Source organism: Perca fluviatilis, chromosome 7 (assembly GCF_010015445.1).
Source record: "Perca fluviatilis chromosome 7, GENO_Pfluv_1.0, whole genome shotgun sequence".
NCBI lineage: Eukaryota > Metazoa > Chordata > Actinopteri > Perciformes > Percidae > Perca > Perca fluviatilis.
This window is the reverse complement of record NC_053118.1, coordinates 2116635-2132615: the sequence shown is the minus strand read 5'-3', so window position 1 is coordinate 2132615 and position 15981 is coordinate 2116635. Positions and strand designations below refer to the sequence as shown.

Sequence of the window (15981 nt, the reverse complement as noted above, 5' to 3'; positions counted from 1 at the left end):
ATTTGTTCCTTTACACATAAGCATTCAATAAATGAATCAAACACAAACCTTCTTTTTTATAGGTCACCAAATCTAATCTCTCTTTTCCTAACCTCTGTTCTTCCCATTCGCTTACAGGAAGTTGCACCAGCAGTTTGAATCGTACAAGGACCAGGTTAAAAAGATGGGGGAAGAGTCTAAGCCGACTCAGGACCAGAACAGCGAAGCCCCAACCTGCGGGATATGCCACAAAACCAAGTTTGCCGATGGCTGTGGCCACCTCTGTTCATATTGCCAAACCAAATTCTGTGCTCGGTGCGGAGGACGAGTGTCTCTGCGGTCAAATAAGGTAACACTGGCTCGCATGCTCGGTATTTATTAGGACATACACACACATGCAGATGTCCCACCCTCAGGCAAATTTCCCCTACACTACGATTTTAAATCCAAGGTTATGAAACGTTGCAGTGAAATCATAATCTGGGAATTGAGCCAACAGTGTCTCTAATGGCAACTGTTTTTTCAGATTATCAACATGTACTCCAGTCAGAATATCTCTTCCTGCATGCTTTTATCTAATTCTGTTCACTCTTATGTGTTAATTACCAGCTGTAGATTTCTTATTCATGTTTACTGTAACTTACAGTTGTCCTATTTCACCACTGGAGGGAACTGTTCCTCCTTTACTTTTCCCATAAAGGACCCTTTTGTATAATGTGGCACACCAGTTCCTAACTAACCTCTGTAAAATCCTCCCCACAGACTAAGCCAAAGCTTTTAGTATTAGACCGCTTAAATTTAAATCATGAGCTTGAGTGTTTTTATGCGATGCCATCCAATCCTTTGCTGTTGGAATGTGACCGTACTACCAGGACCTACTAATGTCACTCACAATCTCTCTCTCCTTCCCCCCCCCTCTGTCTCCCTCATTCTTTCTTTCTGCTGCATTCCTGCTCTCATGGAATTGCAACAGGAGGACAAAGTGGTTAGCAAATCCTTTTCTGCGTTTCTTGGGACTATGTCTGAACACAAATATTGTTCATGAAAAACTGTGATGTGTATATACAATATATATATATATATATATATATATATATATATATATATATATATATACACACACACATACAGCAGCCAACAATGACATGAAAACAAAAACAAGAAAAGTCCTGATTAGTATTTGTCTGTGAGTCTACCACATCATTCTGAAATAAACACTGACTAAACATTAGCTCGTTAAAGACACGCTGTTTTCAAGAGGGTAGAAATCTTTTTGATATTTTGCTTCTTAAATTGTGTTAAATGACAAAAGACAGATAAGGTTGGAATTAAAAAGGATAAAGCTTAGACAAGACTCAAGGAATAAAACAGGAGCGCTCCACCGATGTTACACATGACGTTAAAGTTACCCGTCACACAGATTTCTACTCAGACTGTAAAAACAGTTGTATACTATCTTATGTGGCTCCAGAGTGAGTTCTACAAAGTGTGAAGAAATAACCCTGATGATGTCATCTGGGTTATATCGGTGTGGGCTTGAGACTTTCTTTCAACAAATGTTTAGCAGAAAGCCCGTATTACTGACTTTAATGATATGGGTGTATACCAGGCATCGTGTTGCATTATGGAAACTGTGGCATCCAGCATTTTGGGAGTTAGCCCTAATGCTGCACAGATTTTGACCTCTTTTGTATTTTATTTTTTTCAGTCTGTCTCTTGTGAGTCCTATAATTTGATGTAGGTGCAACACTAAATTACTCTTCAACCCATTCAAATTGGACCTTTCTTTAAACATATAGGTAGTAATGTAGAGCTAATTTGGATTATTACCTCATTGCTGATTAATATTGCTTTGTAATAATACTTACTCCAACAAGCAGATAAGGGGAGTCGCTTTTCTAAGCACTCTATTGGTAGATAGGGTTTAGATCAATATGAAATCCCACACCCGATCCAAACCATCCCAACTCAACGCTAACATGCAGTCCTACATGTGATGTATAGAACACTATAGATCAAAAAGGGAACGCTATAATGACTGATTGCAGTATTGAATAGCCTTGGGGATTGTCTATATCTGTTATGCTATTTTTTTTTAGTGAGTTGCACAAAGACAGCCAGAGGAACACTTCACAGGGGTCATATATTTGCTCTGTCCTCATATGACATAGATTTCCCATAGCAGGTTTTTATCTCTAACCTGCTTGGGTTAAGCTGTTGACAGCCAAACAGTAACTAAACAGTCTATAAGTCACCCTGAAGAGAAGTACATACCAGCAGGTTTGATCCAAACAACTGAGCAGCTTGAACACTTGGAGAGACCTCTGCCCTGCTGCTCCTTTCACTGCCAAGACCCCAGTTGTACAGGCGGCCATTGTTCACTGATAGATAATAGCTGGGAGATCGGTTACCTTGTTGTACAGATGGTGTTGAGTATTAACAGTGGCAGCAGGCTGGCGATGGACAGTCCGGGCATTGGCAGAGAGGCCCTGGAATGTGCCACTGAGGCAATGCCAGCTATTTGCCTGGTGGTGCCCTGGCCTCCCGGCACTCCAGGTCAACTCTCCATATAGATTGCGGATGCTGTTGTCAATATACTGCATTGTTGCTCAGAAAGGAATTCAGTAACGATTTGCTGTAGTTGTCTATACTGAGATACAGCTGCAAACCCCAAAGGAAGATGCAGGAGTAAACATTTGATCCCAGTCCAGAGGAGTCACTGCACTTCACTCTCTGTGCTTGACAATAGTGACATATTTCAGATGCTTTCAGAATGAGTTGAAAATCCAAGAAATTGCTGATACATAGGCTAGTCTTTGGCATGGGAGCAGAGTAAGCTTTTATGGCAGGATGCAGAAGTTTAAATGACAGCGTCAGTCAGAGAAACAGAGAGCGAGCATGGAAATGAGCAGAAGATGTGGCAAGGCTAAAGATAGATAGATAGAGTACTTTATTAATCCCATCTTGAAATTCAACTAACAGCAGCTGAAGAGCTGTGAGCAATACTTATCAATAATTACTTAAATAAGTGGGAGAATCTTTGCTGTAAATTGTGCACTGCACAGGTACTGCATAATGAAATGTAAAGTATACTGTCACTGTAAAGTTGTAGCGCAGTTATTGATTAGATAATTGAAAGGTGAGAGTGTCTTTATTGGTCTAAGTTTGTTAGGAGGAAGCCTCCCGACTCCCCTGCCCTGACACAGAGGGGGATGGCTGGATCAGTCTCGTACTGAAAGTGCTCCGCTGTTTGACCGGGAGGTCGCTAAGAGGATGTGAGGAGGAGCCATCATTGAGTTGAAGTGCAAGTTAACCAAGTAAACACCTGCGAGTAGTTCACGATTGACCTGATGTCAGCATAGGTGATTTGGGTTGGTTTACTGCATTCATTTATAATCAATGATTTTGCAATTCATTATCTTTACATTGGCATTGTAAATTAATGCATAATTGAAATGTTTATCTGGGCATTCTGACAAAGAGTAGAAGTTATGTAGCTGGTAGTATTGCAGAAGTAGGTTGTTGTTGGGCTGTGAATGTTGTTTTATGCTAGCTGCACATTATTAGCCAATACACAAGACACCACAGGGTTTTAATTATGAGTTAATGATACAGTATATACACAGTGGTCCACTAGGAGTTTATTGATATGGTTTGCTGATTGTTTTGTGTGTTCTTGCTTGTAGTCGCAGATGGACAGAAGCTGTGATTACTCTGCCATGAACAACGGGCCACATTTTGGTATACCCAAGCAGCTTGTCAGAAAGCTTGGATGTCAGTGAAAGAGGTGGCAGTGGTGAAATCTGCCCTTTTTCCATCCGTCTTCTCTTTCCCTCTCTCACAGATGGTGACAGCAGTGGCGAGAGAGATCTTGTTCTGCGAAACGCCATTGAATATTTACATGTCTCTATGTCTGGGACAGGTAGCAGAGCTATGGCACACTGGAATACGATATAGAGGGACTGAGAGTTAAACAGCTGGTAAAAGAATATACACTTTGACCCAACTGAAGACTTACAGTTCTGCCCAATAACATAATGTAACATTTTGCTAAATCTATGACTCATTTGATATACAGTCACAATGAATCACTTTGCCTTATCACAACAAGCTGAATAATAAATAAAAAAAAACACTGATAGAATATCTGTGTTGATAACAATCACTGCTCATTGATTTTACCAGGTAGCTTAGCCTCTGCAGTAGATACTTGAAGAACAAAGTACAGAGTGGCGTTTCAGGGGTAAAAATATAAAATGCCTTTGATATAGATAAACTGTGTGTCAGTGTTGTGAAGTCTTTAGAATCCCTGCTTGTAGCGGTGGAGCTCCCCACCATTTCCTCTGATGTGGCTTCAAAAGGGCCTGAGGAATCAACAGTCTCCGGGGAGGAAGTCATTTGTGATTCAAGCAACTCTTGAACACATTACATGTGCTTCTTGGCCCCTCAACATTTCTGCTATAAAATCAAAGAGCAAGTCCTACGGTTCTTTATAGGGTCCTCTTTCAATTTTAAACAGCATTTTAGTGAATAGCATATTGTAGTACAGTTTATAGATTTGTGAGTCTCTAAACAGCACTGCAGAAATCTATCTCATCATCAGAAGATACCATATGGACTCTCTTCATTCCATATGCTTTAACCGGTTTCACAGTGTATTCCAAATTTCCACTTTATTGTTGATTTTTACACTATAAATGCATAATTCTTAATGTGTTAAACATGTCTTAATCCTAACTAACTAGTGTACTTGCAATGTTAACATAAAGAGAACTGCATGTAATGTTACAGTATCTGTGTAGCAAAGAAGATAGTGTTTTCATTGAATATCATTAAATGTGTTAAAATCACAGAAGAAATTCATTTGTTGTGGTACACATCCTTTGCATATATGCTGCAGAGCTTGAAAACATATGGCTAAGTGTAGGCTACATTTCTCTCAGTTGTAGTTGAGATTTTTATGTTTGCAGAAAGATGCACAACTCTGCATTTTCCAAATTAGCTGTACAAGGACTTTTAAAGGGTGCTAACGCTGTTAGCTTTATTTCCCCTGATTCTAGACAAAATGCTAAATGTGGAAAAGATGATGGCCATAAGCTTAGGCTACCTAAAAAACGCTTCCCACTTTTCAGGTGATAATATGGGAGCTTGAGTTGGTTTGGCAATGAATTCTTTAATTGAAATAGTCATTGTATGACTCCCTAAGTCCCCGTTTGTAAAGAATTTAACAACTTAAAACATCTTGACTTTTCTAACATTGTAAATATTTCAAGTCGTTTAAACCCGCGTCTACAAGACAGTTATTCCTACAGCAGGTGAACGCAGCATACAGTTTTTGCTGACATGTTCACATGACCTCTCTGGCCCCATGACTTCATGGTCGTGCAGTGACAACATGAAGAGAAACACACAACAATGGCGATGATAACAGCTGTGTTCGGTTTGAAGCCCAAGCTGTGGTCACACAGCACAGACTGAGTCAGAAATGACACATTATGTGTGCTTGTCAACCAGGGGTGAATCTAGGATCAGACCTTTAGGGGGGCTCAGCCCCTAATGAGAATGTGACACGGATACAGTGTCTTGCAAAAGTGTTAATCCCCCATGCTAAATCAGTAATTTCATTAGCCGATAATCTCTGAGCTAGCTATGGAACAACAACGTCAGCTAACGTTTTTAACTAACCCTGACACTTTATAAGTCACAGTAATTTTTGATTTGATTTTGATTTATTGGGATCTCCATTAGCTGGACCAATTAGACACAATGTTCTAACATTCAGCAATTTTAGTTGCTTAAGTTTCAATTTGGGTTCTAATCTGCAGAATGAAATGACCAACTTCTTCTCCGGGGACTACCAAGTTAAACTTCCCAACCGTCTCCTGCTCTCCCTCTGACAGATCAGATAGAGACTCAGCCAAAACTACCTTTGTGTTAACCCTTTCCTTGACGGGGTTAAGCCCTTTGAACCTGTAATTGTTTGTCCTCTGTCACTAACAGACAAGTTTGCAAACTCTAACTTGAAACACTTTTTTTATTATTTTTAGGGGGGGCTGAGATGAAATTTAGACGGGCTTGAGCCCCCCTAACAAGGGTCTAAAATCGCCCATGTTGTGAACGCTCACACAGGAAAGGCAGTGGCAGTCTCTTTTCGGCGGAGCAGCGTTTCTGTGCGTCTGTCTACGGGACTGGGAGCAGTGCTGGGACGCGCCGCATATGAAATGAGCTCTCATCAACTCCGGCAGCAGATCACATAGGAGCTAATACAGCGGCGGGGCCAAACAACGTGATTTGACGCGAATGTTGGCTCGGCTCACATGTCTTCATTCCGTAGACCTACCGACATTGAGTCTGGGATTTGATTGCACGGTTTGATGGATCCAGTGTGACAGTCAAGATTAGAATCCCTTATTTATTTAAATGAATCGGCGTCTCTGGATGCTGTAATTGCTTAGTTGATATATAGAGGGGGGTAGGAGAAGACTGCGTTGGTTTTATTGGATCGGATGCTGTCCGTTGAATCCCTGGTAACCTTCACGGTGTTCCCAGCAGCTGCTGTCCGGCAGACAGGCAGGCAGGCAGGCAGGCAGCCAGCCAGTTGTGTGGACTCGGAGCTGTCCGCGGTGCTGAAGGTCGGCTGTTTCTTCATTCTCAGGAGCTGCGAACAGTCGCCTCGTCACCACATTATAAGGATTTAAACGCTGCGATCTTTCCGCACAGGCACACCGTTTTCTCTCAGCGGCACCATGGGTAAGCTGAGTGAGCATGAAGCTGCGACTGCATCGCGTTTTCCACCGGTCATTTTGCTTGTCCGAAATGTGACCATTTCAGCACTCTCGGGCTATATGTGCTGCTATAATTCATGTCCACAAACGATTTCAGTCGCATACGCCCTTTTGAAGATTGAGCATAATATGTCTAGCCTATTTAGTGTTTCTTTGCAATATTTTTCCGACATTTAATTTTGCTTCCAAAATGACATACTGTATGATGGTTTCAGTGAGCGTGCGTCATATCTGCTCATCACATCATTTTGTTTTTTGTAACCATGTTTATTTAGGTCTGAGAGAGGCTAAAGGGGGATGTGGGTCTGACAGTCATGAGCCATTTCTATGTAAAGCCGCTGGATTTCTACAGTATTCCCCTCCTCTTCCTCGTGTCTCTGAACTTCAAGGAAGGGACATAAATATTCATCAAGTCTATTATTATTACTGGCGCGCGCACTAAAATTAGAAGCTCATTAAAATGCAATTCACCACGTGCAGTCAGCGTTGGAGCATGTGAATGCAGGCGCTCCTATTTCATTCTAATTGGCCGCCAAATGAATCACACCAAAATGCCATGTCAACTTTTTTATTCTGGAGAACTGCCCCAAAAGTCCAAATCCACCCAAAACCCAAGACATATTCTTGTATTTATTGGATTCAGTCGTATTACAATATGCATAGATGATGTAGAAAACACACGTTAGAGGACAAATCTATTCAGGACCATTTTTATACAATGTACAATGCTCCTCAAATTAATATATATCTGATTATTTACCTATCTTGATATTCCTTATTCATTGGCCTACATATGCTTTCCTATGTGTGTCATTGCAGCCCATCACACCTGTGTAGCCCCCAGCTGTGGCAATAATTTGCTTGGGCGTGTATTGGATGGTATTCTTGCCTGTGTGCTTAAGCTGGACTCATTCCAGACTGGGATGTTCTGAGGAACACTCCATTCGCTGAACAATGAGTCTTTAATGAGTGGTTCAGTTCACCTCAGTCCAGGTGAAGGAGAGAAACACCAAAGCAATATGATACCTATGACAGGTAATTTACTGTCACATCAATATTGCAGTGTGTGTCATCTCCAGGCTTTACTTTAGTTGTTTTTGAAGGTCTTTTGGCTTTTTATAGTTAGCTGACAAGAAACTGATGAAAATTTGATGAAATGCGGTTTTCCATTGCAATCAAAACAGAGGGGGGGGCCATGGTTATATTGTGTTAATTAGACCACTGGCCAACTAGGATGCACACGTCAGCTCTCATGTAAAATGAATGTCACTATCACTAGGCTCTCTCTAAATTTGAAACAACTTCCTGTGAAATCAAGAGAATAATTTTAGCAATTATATTACAAATACTGTTGTGAATATAAAATGAGTGAATGTAAAAATGTCATTGATTTAATTTAACATTGGAGCCTGCTTTCCATTTGAGCACACTGTGATATGCCTGCAAGGATACTGCTGATTCACTCTGGAGCCTCTGTTAAGTAATGTTGTAGTGCAGTTTAATGGCCACAAGAGGGAGCTCAGTGCCCTCTCTTACTGCAAATCTATCTGGTTTGTATGTATGTATGTATGTGTGTGTGTGTGTGTGTGTGTGTGTGTGTGTGTGTGTGTGTGTGTGTGTGTGTGTGTGTGTGTGTGTGTGTGTGTGTGTGTGTGTGAGTGTGTGTGAGTGTGTGTGTGACTCCCCCAGAAACATTTTGAATGGAGCAGACAGGGGAACATGTAAAGTACATTGCTGCAAGGGTACATTTTATTTACTATGTGTAGCATATATATACTGTTGGGTAGAACTAGTCACCACAAAATAAGCTCTTAAGTATTAGAAAGGAAATTATTTATTGATCCCATGGCACTGGTGTTTGTTTCCCTTAATTCAGTGCCTCAGTAAAAAGCCTATAGTGCATTTAATAGAGTATATATATCTTCCTGGTGTTTGCACTGTGTGGGAGTGCTAGGTTTTTAGCTTTCTATTTTTAGCTACAGGTTCAATGACTATGAAATGTGCAAACACAGGGAGAAATTGCCATGCCCAAGGGCTGCAGCCCCCAACCCCCTGCCTGCGCTCACCCTTGAAGAGTTAAGCCGAAGGGAAATGTGTTTGTGTGTGTATGTGTGTGTGTGTGTGTGTGTTTATTTGAAGAGTCGTGGGCAGAATGGCTGCAGTAAAAGTGAACATACCTCTGGCTGTTACAGCTGCTTGACCTGTATATGTGTGTGTATTACAGTTTCCTGTCAGTGTAGATTGAGCTCACAATGTCTTTGGCCTGCTTCCCTAGATGGACTGTTGGCAGCCGCATGCTGTGTGATGGCTCTGCCAGTATGACTACAGACAGAAAAAAAGTGTAATGAATGAAACAACATGTTTCTGTTACTGTCTCATATCTGGTGGGATATGGCATGATTAGATTTTTCCTTGAATTTTGGTTATTTATAAGATATCTGAGAGATTTGAGAATTTGTTCAGTCATTTATAATAGCATGATATAACAATAAAGACCATATGTTGTATGAATCCATTTAGCATCATTGCCTTAGGCTGCTTCTAAGAAATAGTATTGCTCATATTCCACATGCTTCTCAATCAGTTGATGAAACTCTTTAACCTCCACGTAGCTCTTTCATATCCCTCTGGATCATCTCAAAATGTATCAAGCTCAAAACAAGGCTTCTTGTATTTTGCAGTTCACGTAATGTTTTGGACATAGGAGTGACATTTACCTTAGCATTGCTCTTCTGTATCCCTTTTTCATTCTGACTCTGTTCCAACGTGCAAATCAAATCCAGATATTTAAATCCAGAAATATAATTTTTTTTTTTAAATACTAATATGCTATTAGGTATTCACTGATGATATAAAACAGCTTGACATGTGCAGTTCAAGGGCTGAGAATGTGGTTAATTACAATATTATTGGCAGACCAGAGAGGTGCATAGCAACTGACTCTATTTTAATTGCAGTTTGGAGGGGTAAATATGTAGGTCATAGGCTGCAGTTTTCTGTAAAGGAACTGGGCCGTTTGAGAGAGAAGGACAGCTTTGTTGTAATTAACCACAGATGATACATCATCTGTTTTAAGAATAGAGCTCAAACTGAACTGAAAGGGTTCATGTGAAAATAAAATGCTATTAACACCTAATAGTACCATTATTGATTAGATTGTGGGAACAATAACAGATTGGATACGGTTAGTAATGATGCTTTAATCATTGCTGCAGAATTAGGCTAAAATAAAAAACATCACTCAAGTAGGAATCTTTTTCACTTGAGTTGGGAACTGAATTAAGATTTGAAGTGGCTTGTATGTGCCCATCCACCACCTCCATACCCTGCCATCCATTTCATGTCTGCATTTTATGTAATTGCTACAATATGGATGGTAGAGATGGCAAACTAAACCACTTTTTAAATCGGTCCGTCTTGGATGATTTCTATGTATTAATAACCTGTCTGATCTGATAGGATGTAAGCTACAAGTGTCCCTGTCTGAGGTGGGGTACCTGCAACCCCCTGGGGCCCGTGGTATCTAGTAACGTGTCGGCAGACACCCCGTGTAAACTACTGGAGGTGCTGAAGCACCCTAGCAGGCCAGAACCTGCTGTACTGTACCTGAAGCACACATCCAACAGAAGGAAAGTAGTGCCTGTTTCTAATTGCCCTCTCCATGTGATCATTCCATTTTGAGATAAATTCCTCAGACTTATTTTCATTTGAAGATATAATGTCAAGCAAAATACAGTTTGTGTGCATGCTCATACATGTGTTCTATAAGCGTATAACTTCCAGGTGCAGGAAGTGATGTGTGGTTTATTAGCAGAAAAACTGGCCTCGGTGGCTCCCGGGTCTTAGCTGATGACTCATGGTTCACTGCAGAGCTCTCACCATGACCCCAGTTAAAGAGCCAGTCGTGGCCTCACTGGCTCCACTCCTCTGGGACACATAAAGCACAATTTGTAGCCTCCCAGCTTCCATTGTGTGTCATTATTAATATAGGCCAGGACATGCTGCCTGTGGTGTGACACTGTTTTTGCACTACATTTGAAATTAAAAATAATTCATCATTAGGGGTGTCTCGATTTCAATTTTGAATCGAAAATTGATCGAAATGAGCTTTCGATTTCGACTATCGAAATCAGAAGCAGCATTGGCAATTCCCAGTGTTTTTTTTTCTCTCTCCACCCCCGCCTACTTGCGCATCTTCGAAGACAAAAAACAACAGACACAATGTAGCTTACCGGTTGGTATCATGCAGCTAACGACACAGGGTAACGCTAGCTTACCGGCAGCCTGCATCTGCTCTTTTCCAGACACAATGATCACTGCCGAAGTCACAGATGACGGAGAAACAACAGAAAATCCTCCTGCTTCCCTGAAGTCACCGGTGTGGCAACATTGCAGAAAAAAAAATAGAAAATTTAATCGTTTGCTTTAAGGCGGATAATTCTATCTTCCTATTTACACACACACACACACACGCGCTGCCCACGCGCCGCACCGCCTTACGCGCCAGCACGCACGCACGCACACACAACACACACACACACACACACACACACACACACACACAGAGAAACAGATATTAACAATCGCGACTACCACACACACTGTACTTGTTGCTGCTATCTCACACTGTTAGTCTGAGGAGGATGTAGCAACCAGCTGGGAGCATAACAAGGAAGGTGTAATGTTGTGGTAGTTTATGAAATTGCTCCGAGATTTCGTACAAGCCAGTAAGTCACTAGTTCAGTGACAAGCACATGATCTCCCACTGACATCCCACCCATGAACACTGACATGTTTGATGACTTAGCCAGCCATACTAAAGGCTGCGGACTGAATCTTGAGTTGTGTAATTGGATGACTGCTTTTTCTTCCGCTCCACCGGGACACAAAATACAAATTCTTATTTTTATCTGTGTGCAAAGATTGAACATGGCGTGCTACAGGTTGCCGACCTCTGTGATGACTTGTTGGGTTTCTTCCACAGCGGTTACTGCTCTGCATCACCCTGTGCTTCAGGTCCAGCCAGCCACTGAGATAAGCAGTTGTGGTTTTGGCTATGACTACAAATCCAGCCTTTGAACAGCTGCAGCCAGTAACTGTACCGACCAGCACAGTTTAAGCGAGTTCAGTTAATCTAGAAATAACATATCAGTCAATTTTAATTTGATTCAAGGCTTACTGAAATAAAAAAAGTCGAGTTACAGACCAACTGATGGTGGCTGATGCAGCATTCAGAGCTCGCTCACACTAATAACAGTAATGCACTGACTCAGCACTGGGACTGTAAAGACAGGGAGGGTGGTGGTGGTGGTGGTGGTGGGGGGGGTAGTAGCTCTTGGCCGCCCTACTGGCTGTCTGGCCTGTCAATCATTTGGCAAGCTCCTAGACACACACAAGCCTAGACACACACAAGCTGTGTTCGAAACCGTTCCCTCATTCACTCACTCACTATTCTCTATATAGTGTTGTATTACATAGTGAACTATATAGGGAATGACTAAACCAGATTTTGGACACTACACTGACATTTTTCTAAACATCGTTGCGTCAGGAGATGCGCCCATTGTTTGTGTGACGGAAGCGGGAGCGCCCAGCATCATGTAAACAAACAAACAGACAAATACTTCTCATACGTCCCTGAAACCAACCGAGCACCCAGGAGAATATTAAAGGTTGCATACTGTACATTTCCACTGTTTAGAAACGAAAGCCCGCTCCATTTTTCCTTTTCAGTTTTCGCAGTGACTTCTGCTTCTTCTTCTCTGGGAAAACACGACTGCGTTGCATTGTGTTATACGGGAGTAAACTGTAGGGTACATTGTATAAACACTCAAATTAGCTGTGCATTTTGGGTATTTTATAGTGGACTATATAGTGAATGAAATTAACCCCAGAGAATTCGAACACCACTACAAAATGGTGAACACACTATAGAGTGCACTATTTCCGTGATAGGGAACGGTTGAGAACACAGCTGTAGATGCCACTTTAAGTTGCTCAGTGTTAACGAGACGGGCGTGGTCACCTGGAGCAGGCCTGCGTGAGACTCAGGTTTCATTCTACCTGATATCAATTGATACAAATAAAAACCATATACATTTTCTCAACAGGAGAAGTCAAGACAGAGTGCTGAGCTTTTCAATGCGCCGTTTGTGTTTGTCTGTGCACGTATGTGTTTAGTGATCAGGGCTCCTGTCTGCTCCTGGATTTATGAGGCTAATGTGGTGAGCTGGCTGCTGGGACTGCAGTATAGAGCAGATAAAGGCACGACATCACAGAGCAGTAAAAACCTCCATCTCTCCGGTCCTTATAACAGAAGGAAAACGTTGCTGTTCTTTCCCATTTATCTTACCAAAGTGCTACTCTACTTACTGTACCCTCATTAAGTCTCTGCAGTCGGTAGTCATGTAGGCTCTGAACTTTTGCAGTTTGCTAACCAGAAACAAGATTTTAATACTAATGTGCCGCATCATAAGGAATAAGAAAATTTGCTGATGTTCAACATGGAAAGGACATTTGATCGTACTAAAAGATCTGCAGGGGATTATCTAGACTCACAGACTCAAAATGTCTAATAATAATAACAAACTAAACCAATTTTACCTTTAAGTGAAATCAAAGGCTGCTGCATGTGTAAAATATTTCATATTTCAACTCATCAACATTGTCAATACTGTTTATGAATATTGTCGCTGTGGGGTGAAAACTCAAAACTCCAAGTTTGTTGATTTATTTTGGAGATTTTATCAAATCTGACAAGTTATACATAGTTTCTGAAAAATTGACATTTTGAATATAAAATGTAAGATTTTCACCCAGCAACAGCGATATGCCTCAAAGTTAGCCTGTGTTACAGCTTTGCATTACAAATATCCAAATCACTCCATTATAGCTCATCATAGGTTATATAAGGCAGCCTCTCTATCACCACTCCAACATATTAATGCGTCCCTTTTCTTCGCTGCAGGTTATGTGGGTATGCAACTTGTGCCGAAAACAACAAGAAATCCTCACCAAATCGGGGGCGTGGTTCTACGGCTCGGGGCCTGGTCAGGTGCTGTTTGAGGGTGGGCCGCAGGGGAAGAAGGCCAAACTGCAGGACCCGTCCCTGTACCCCTACCAGGGAGCCTCAGGGGACTTGACACCAGCGTCAGACAGAAGCAGACCTCACGGCGGACTCCTGCCCAGACAGTCGTCCCTTGACAACGGATCGGGGCTGAGGTACGACGCACCCATAGACAGGTCAGTTCTACTACATGCTCCACATAAGTGGTTTTTATTATGGTGTAAAGTCAAGTAGATTGCTTAATCAGGGATTTATACATCACAGATGTAAAGAACATATGATATGATGCCACATGAAGGTGCATGGACGTAACTGCGTAAGAGCTTTTTAGCATTACCGCTGAAATATGTGGCCGTTGTATAGGTAGTGCAGAACTGTATTTCAAGCCTGGCATAAGAGCAATGTCTCCTAGCAAGCTAGTCAAGGCCCCATATAAAACAGCTTGTACATGGAGCCCATGAGGCCTATAAAGGAGACAGAGACACAGATACTGTATATGGCACTAACTCAGCAATTCTACAACAGTCATCCACCCACCCACTGCGCGCACGCACGCCATCGCGCACGCACGCGCACGCACACACACACACACACACACACACACACACACACACAACACACACACACACACACACACACACACACACACACACACAGCACAATTCAACACAGATTGTTTGAGCCAGGCTAAGCTAAGATGGGGTGCTGGAAGGTGACAACAACATTTGCTTTTAAACTTTAACAAATGTTTTTTGTCATCAGGAATGTTTTCAGGCCAGTTCAGGCACTGCAAGCCTTGGAAATTGAGCATTATAAAGATGCTTTTGGAGTAGAAAGGCAAGAGCAGGCCGGATTTCATTGCAGAATATTGTGTTCTATTTGTCATATGCACTAAATGCCCGCTCTGAGTAGCAAACTCTCAGTTGCCGACAACACAGACATTCTGTGTTTGTGAATCTTTTATCCGTTTGCCTATTTCATGATACTGGTGTCAAATAAGGTACTTACTTTGATGTCCACATGGGGGCTCCTTCCTCTTTCTTCTTCCAAGGAGAGGAAGAGAAGCTTGTAGTCAGTATCTACACACTCTCTACAAATGTACACAGCAGAAAGGCAGAGAACCATTTCAGAAAACTCCTTTGTCCCTGTTTGCGCCTTGTCAGATGTTGGGTAACACAGCATTTGTAACAGCAAGTGCAACGTTGGACTATACTTAAACTAGACTAGACTTATATGTTTACATATACAGGATACTTAAGATACTGCATCTTAAGAATGTCTAAAACTGTCGTCAGTTTGATCAGTAAAATAAAATGACTAAGGTCACAATGGCAGCGGTAACCTATCACGCACATTATAGGAGAGGTGCAGTAGGAAAGGAGGTGAATTTGACTCTATCCCAATCTAGCCCATGTCCCTGTTCCTATCCTCTGCTGACCTTGTAAATGTACACCTGGTGTGCCATACCCCCAACTTGTCTAGCACAGGAACAAACCAGCATGCACAAGCTTGTGCCCACAGTATCTTTGGAGACACAACTAATTCGTTCTGTGTCCTCTCTCTGCCATTGCAACCTTGTATTTACTTCTTCATACACTTAGAACCTGCAGTAATGGGAGAGCTCCTGGGAGAAAAAAAACATATGTTTGGTTTAATTGCCTGATGTTTTGCTCCAAATGGATGTTTTGATGGATATATCCCACATACCTAGCAGTGAGTGCTGGAGATAAGTGTACATACTTTCAGTGCTTTCACAGTGTAATAAGGCTGCTGTGCAACTATGACACATACTCAGAAGCATTGCTATAACTCCAAAATAGACATTTATATTATTATTATTATTATTATTATTATTATTATACTCTGAAGCCACACTGAACAGTAGCACAATAAAGAGCAGAGCATCATATGTAACTGCAAATTGTAATCAAAGTTACACTACTATAAACCTTGAAGATTCATGCAGGTTAACAATATTTTGTGTCAGTGCAACTGGAGTACATTATCCATTTTCTCCTTAAATGGCTGGCTACTTTAAGGTGGTTTTAATGGATGATCAGACTCACTATAGATCAGACTGCTCCAAGCATTTAGTCATCTAGTCACTCTCTGTTCCAGTCCAGGCCCTTGCCACTGTATATTAATTGATTG

General features: G+C 41.6%; 1 protein-coding gene across 49 annotated transcripts in view; it reads left to right on the top strand.

Moving 5' to 3' along the window:
• rims2a (regulating synaptic membrane exocytosis 2a) overlaps window positions 1–15981 on the top strand; it is a 188833-nt gene that overhangs the window by 38621 nt on the left and 134231 nt on the right. For 38 of the 49 annotated variants that reach the window (XM_039807131.1, XM_039807128.1, XM_039807170.1 and 35 more), the window contains 3 exons: window positions 118–328; window positions 953–964; window positions 13732–14006. In XM_039807131.1, the coding sequence (XP_039663065.1) occupies window positions 118–328; window positions 953–964; window positions 13732–14006 (498 nt within the window). Of the gene's footprint in view, window positions 1–117; window positions 329–952; window positions 965–6128; window positions 6730–13731; window positions 14007–15981 lie in introns of those variants that run through there. The other 11 variants (XM_039807126.1, XM_039807149.1, XM_039807142.1 and 8 more) reach the window with 3 other exon arrangements.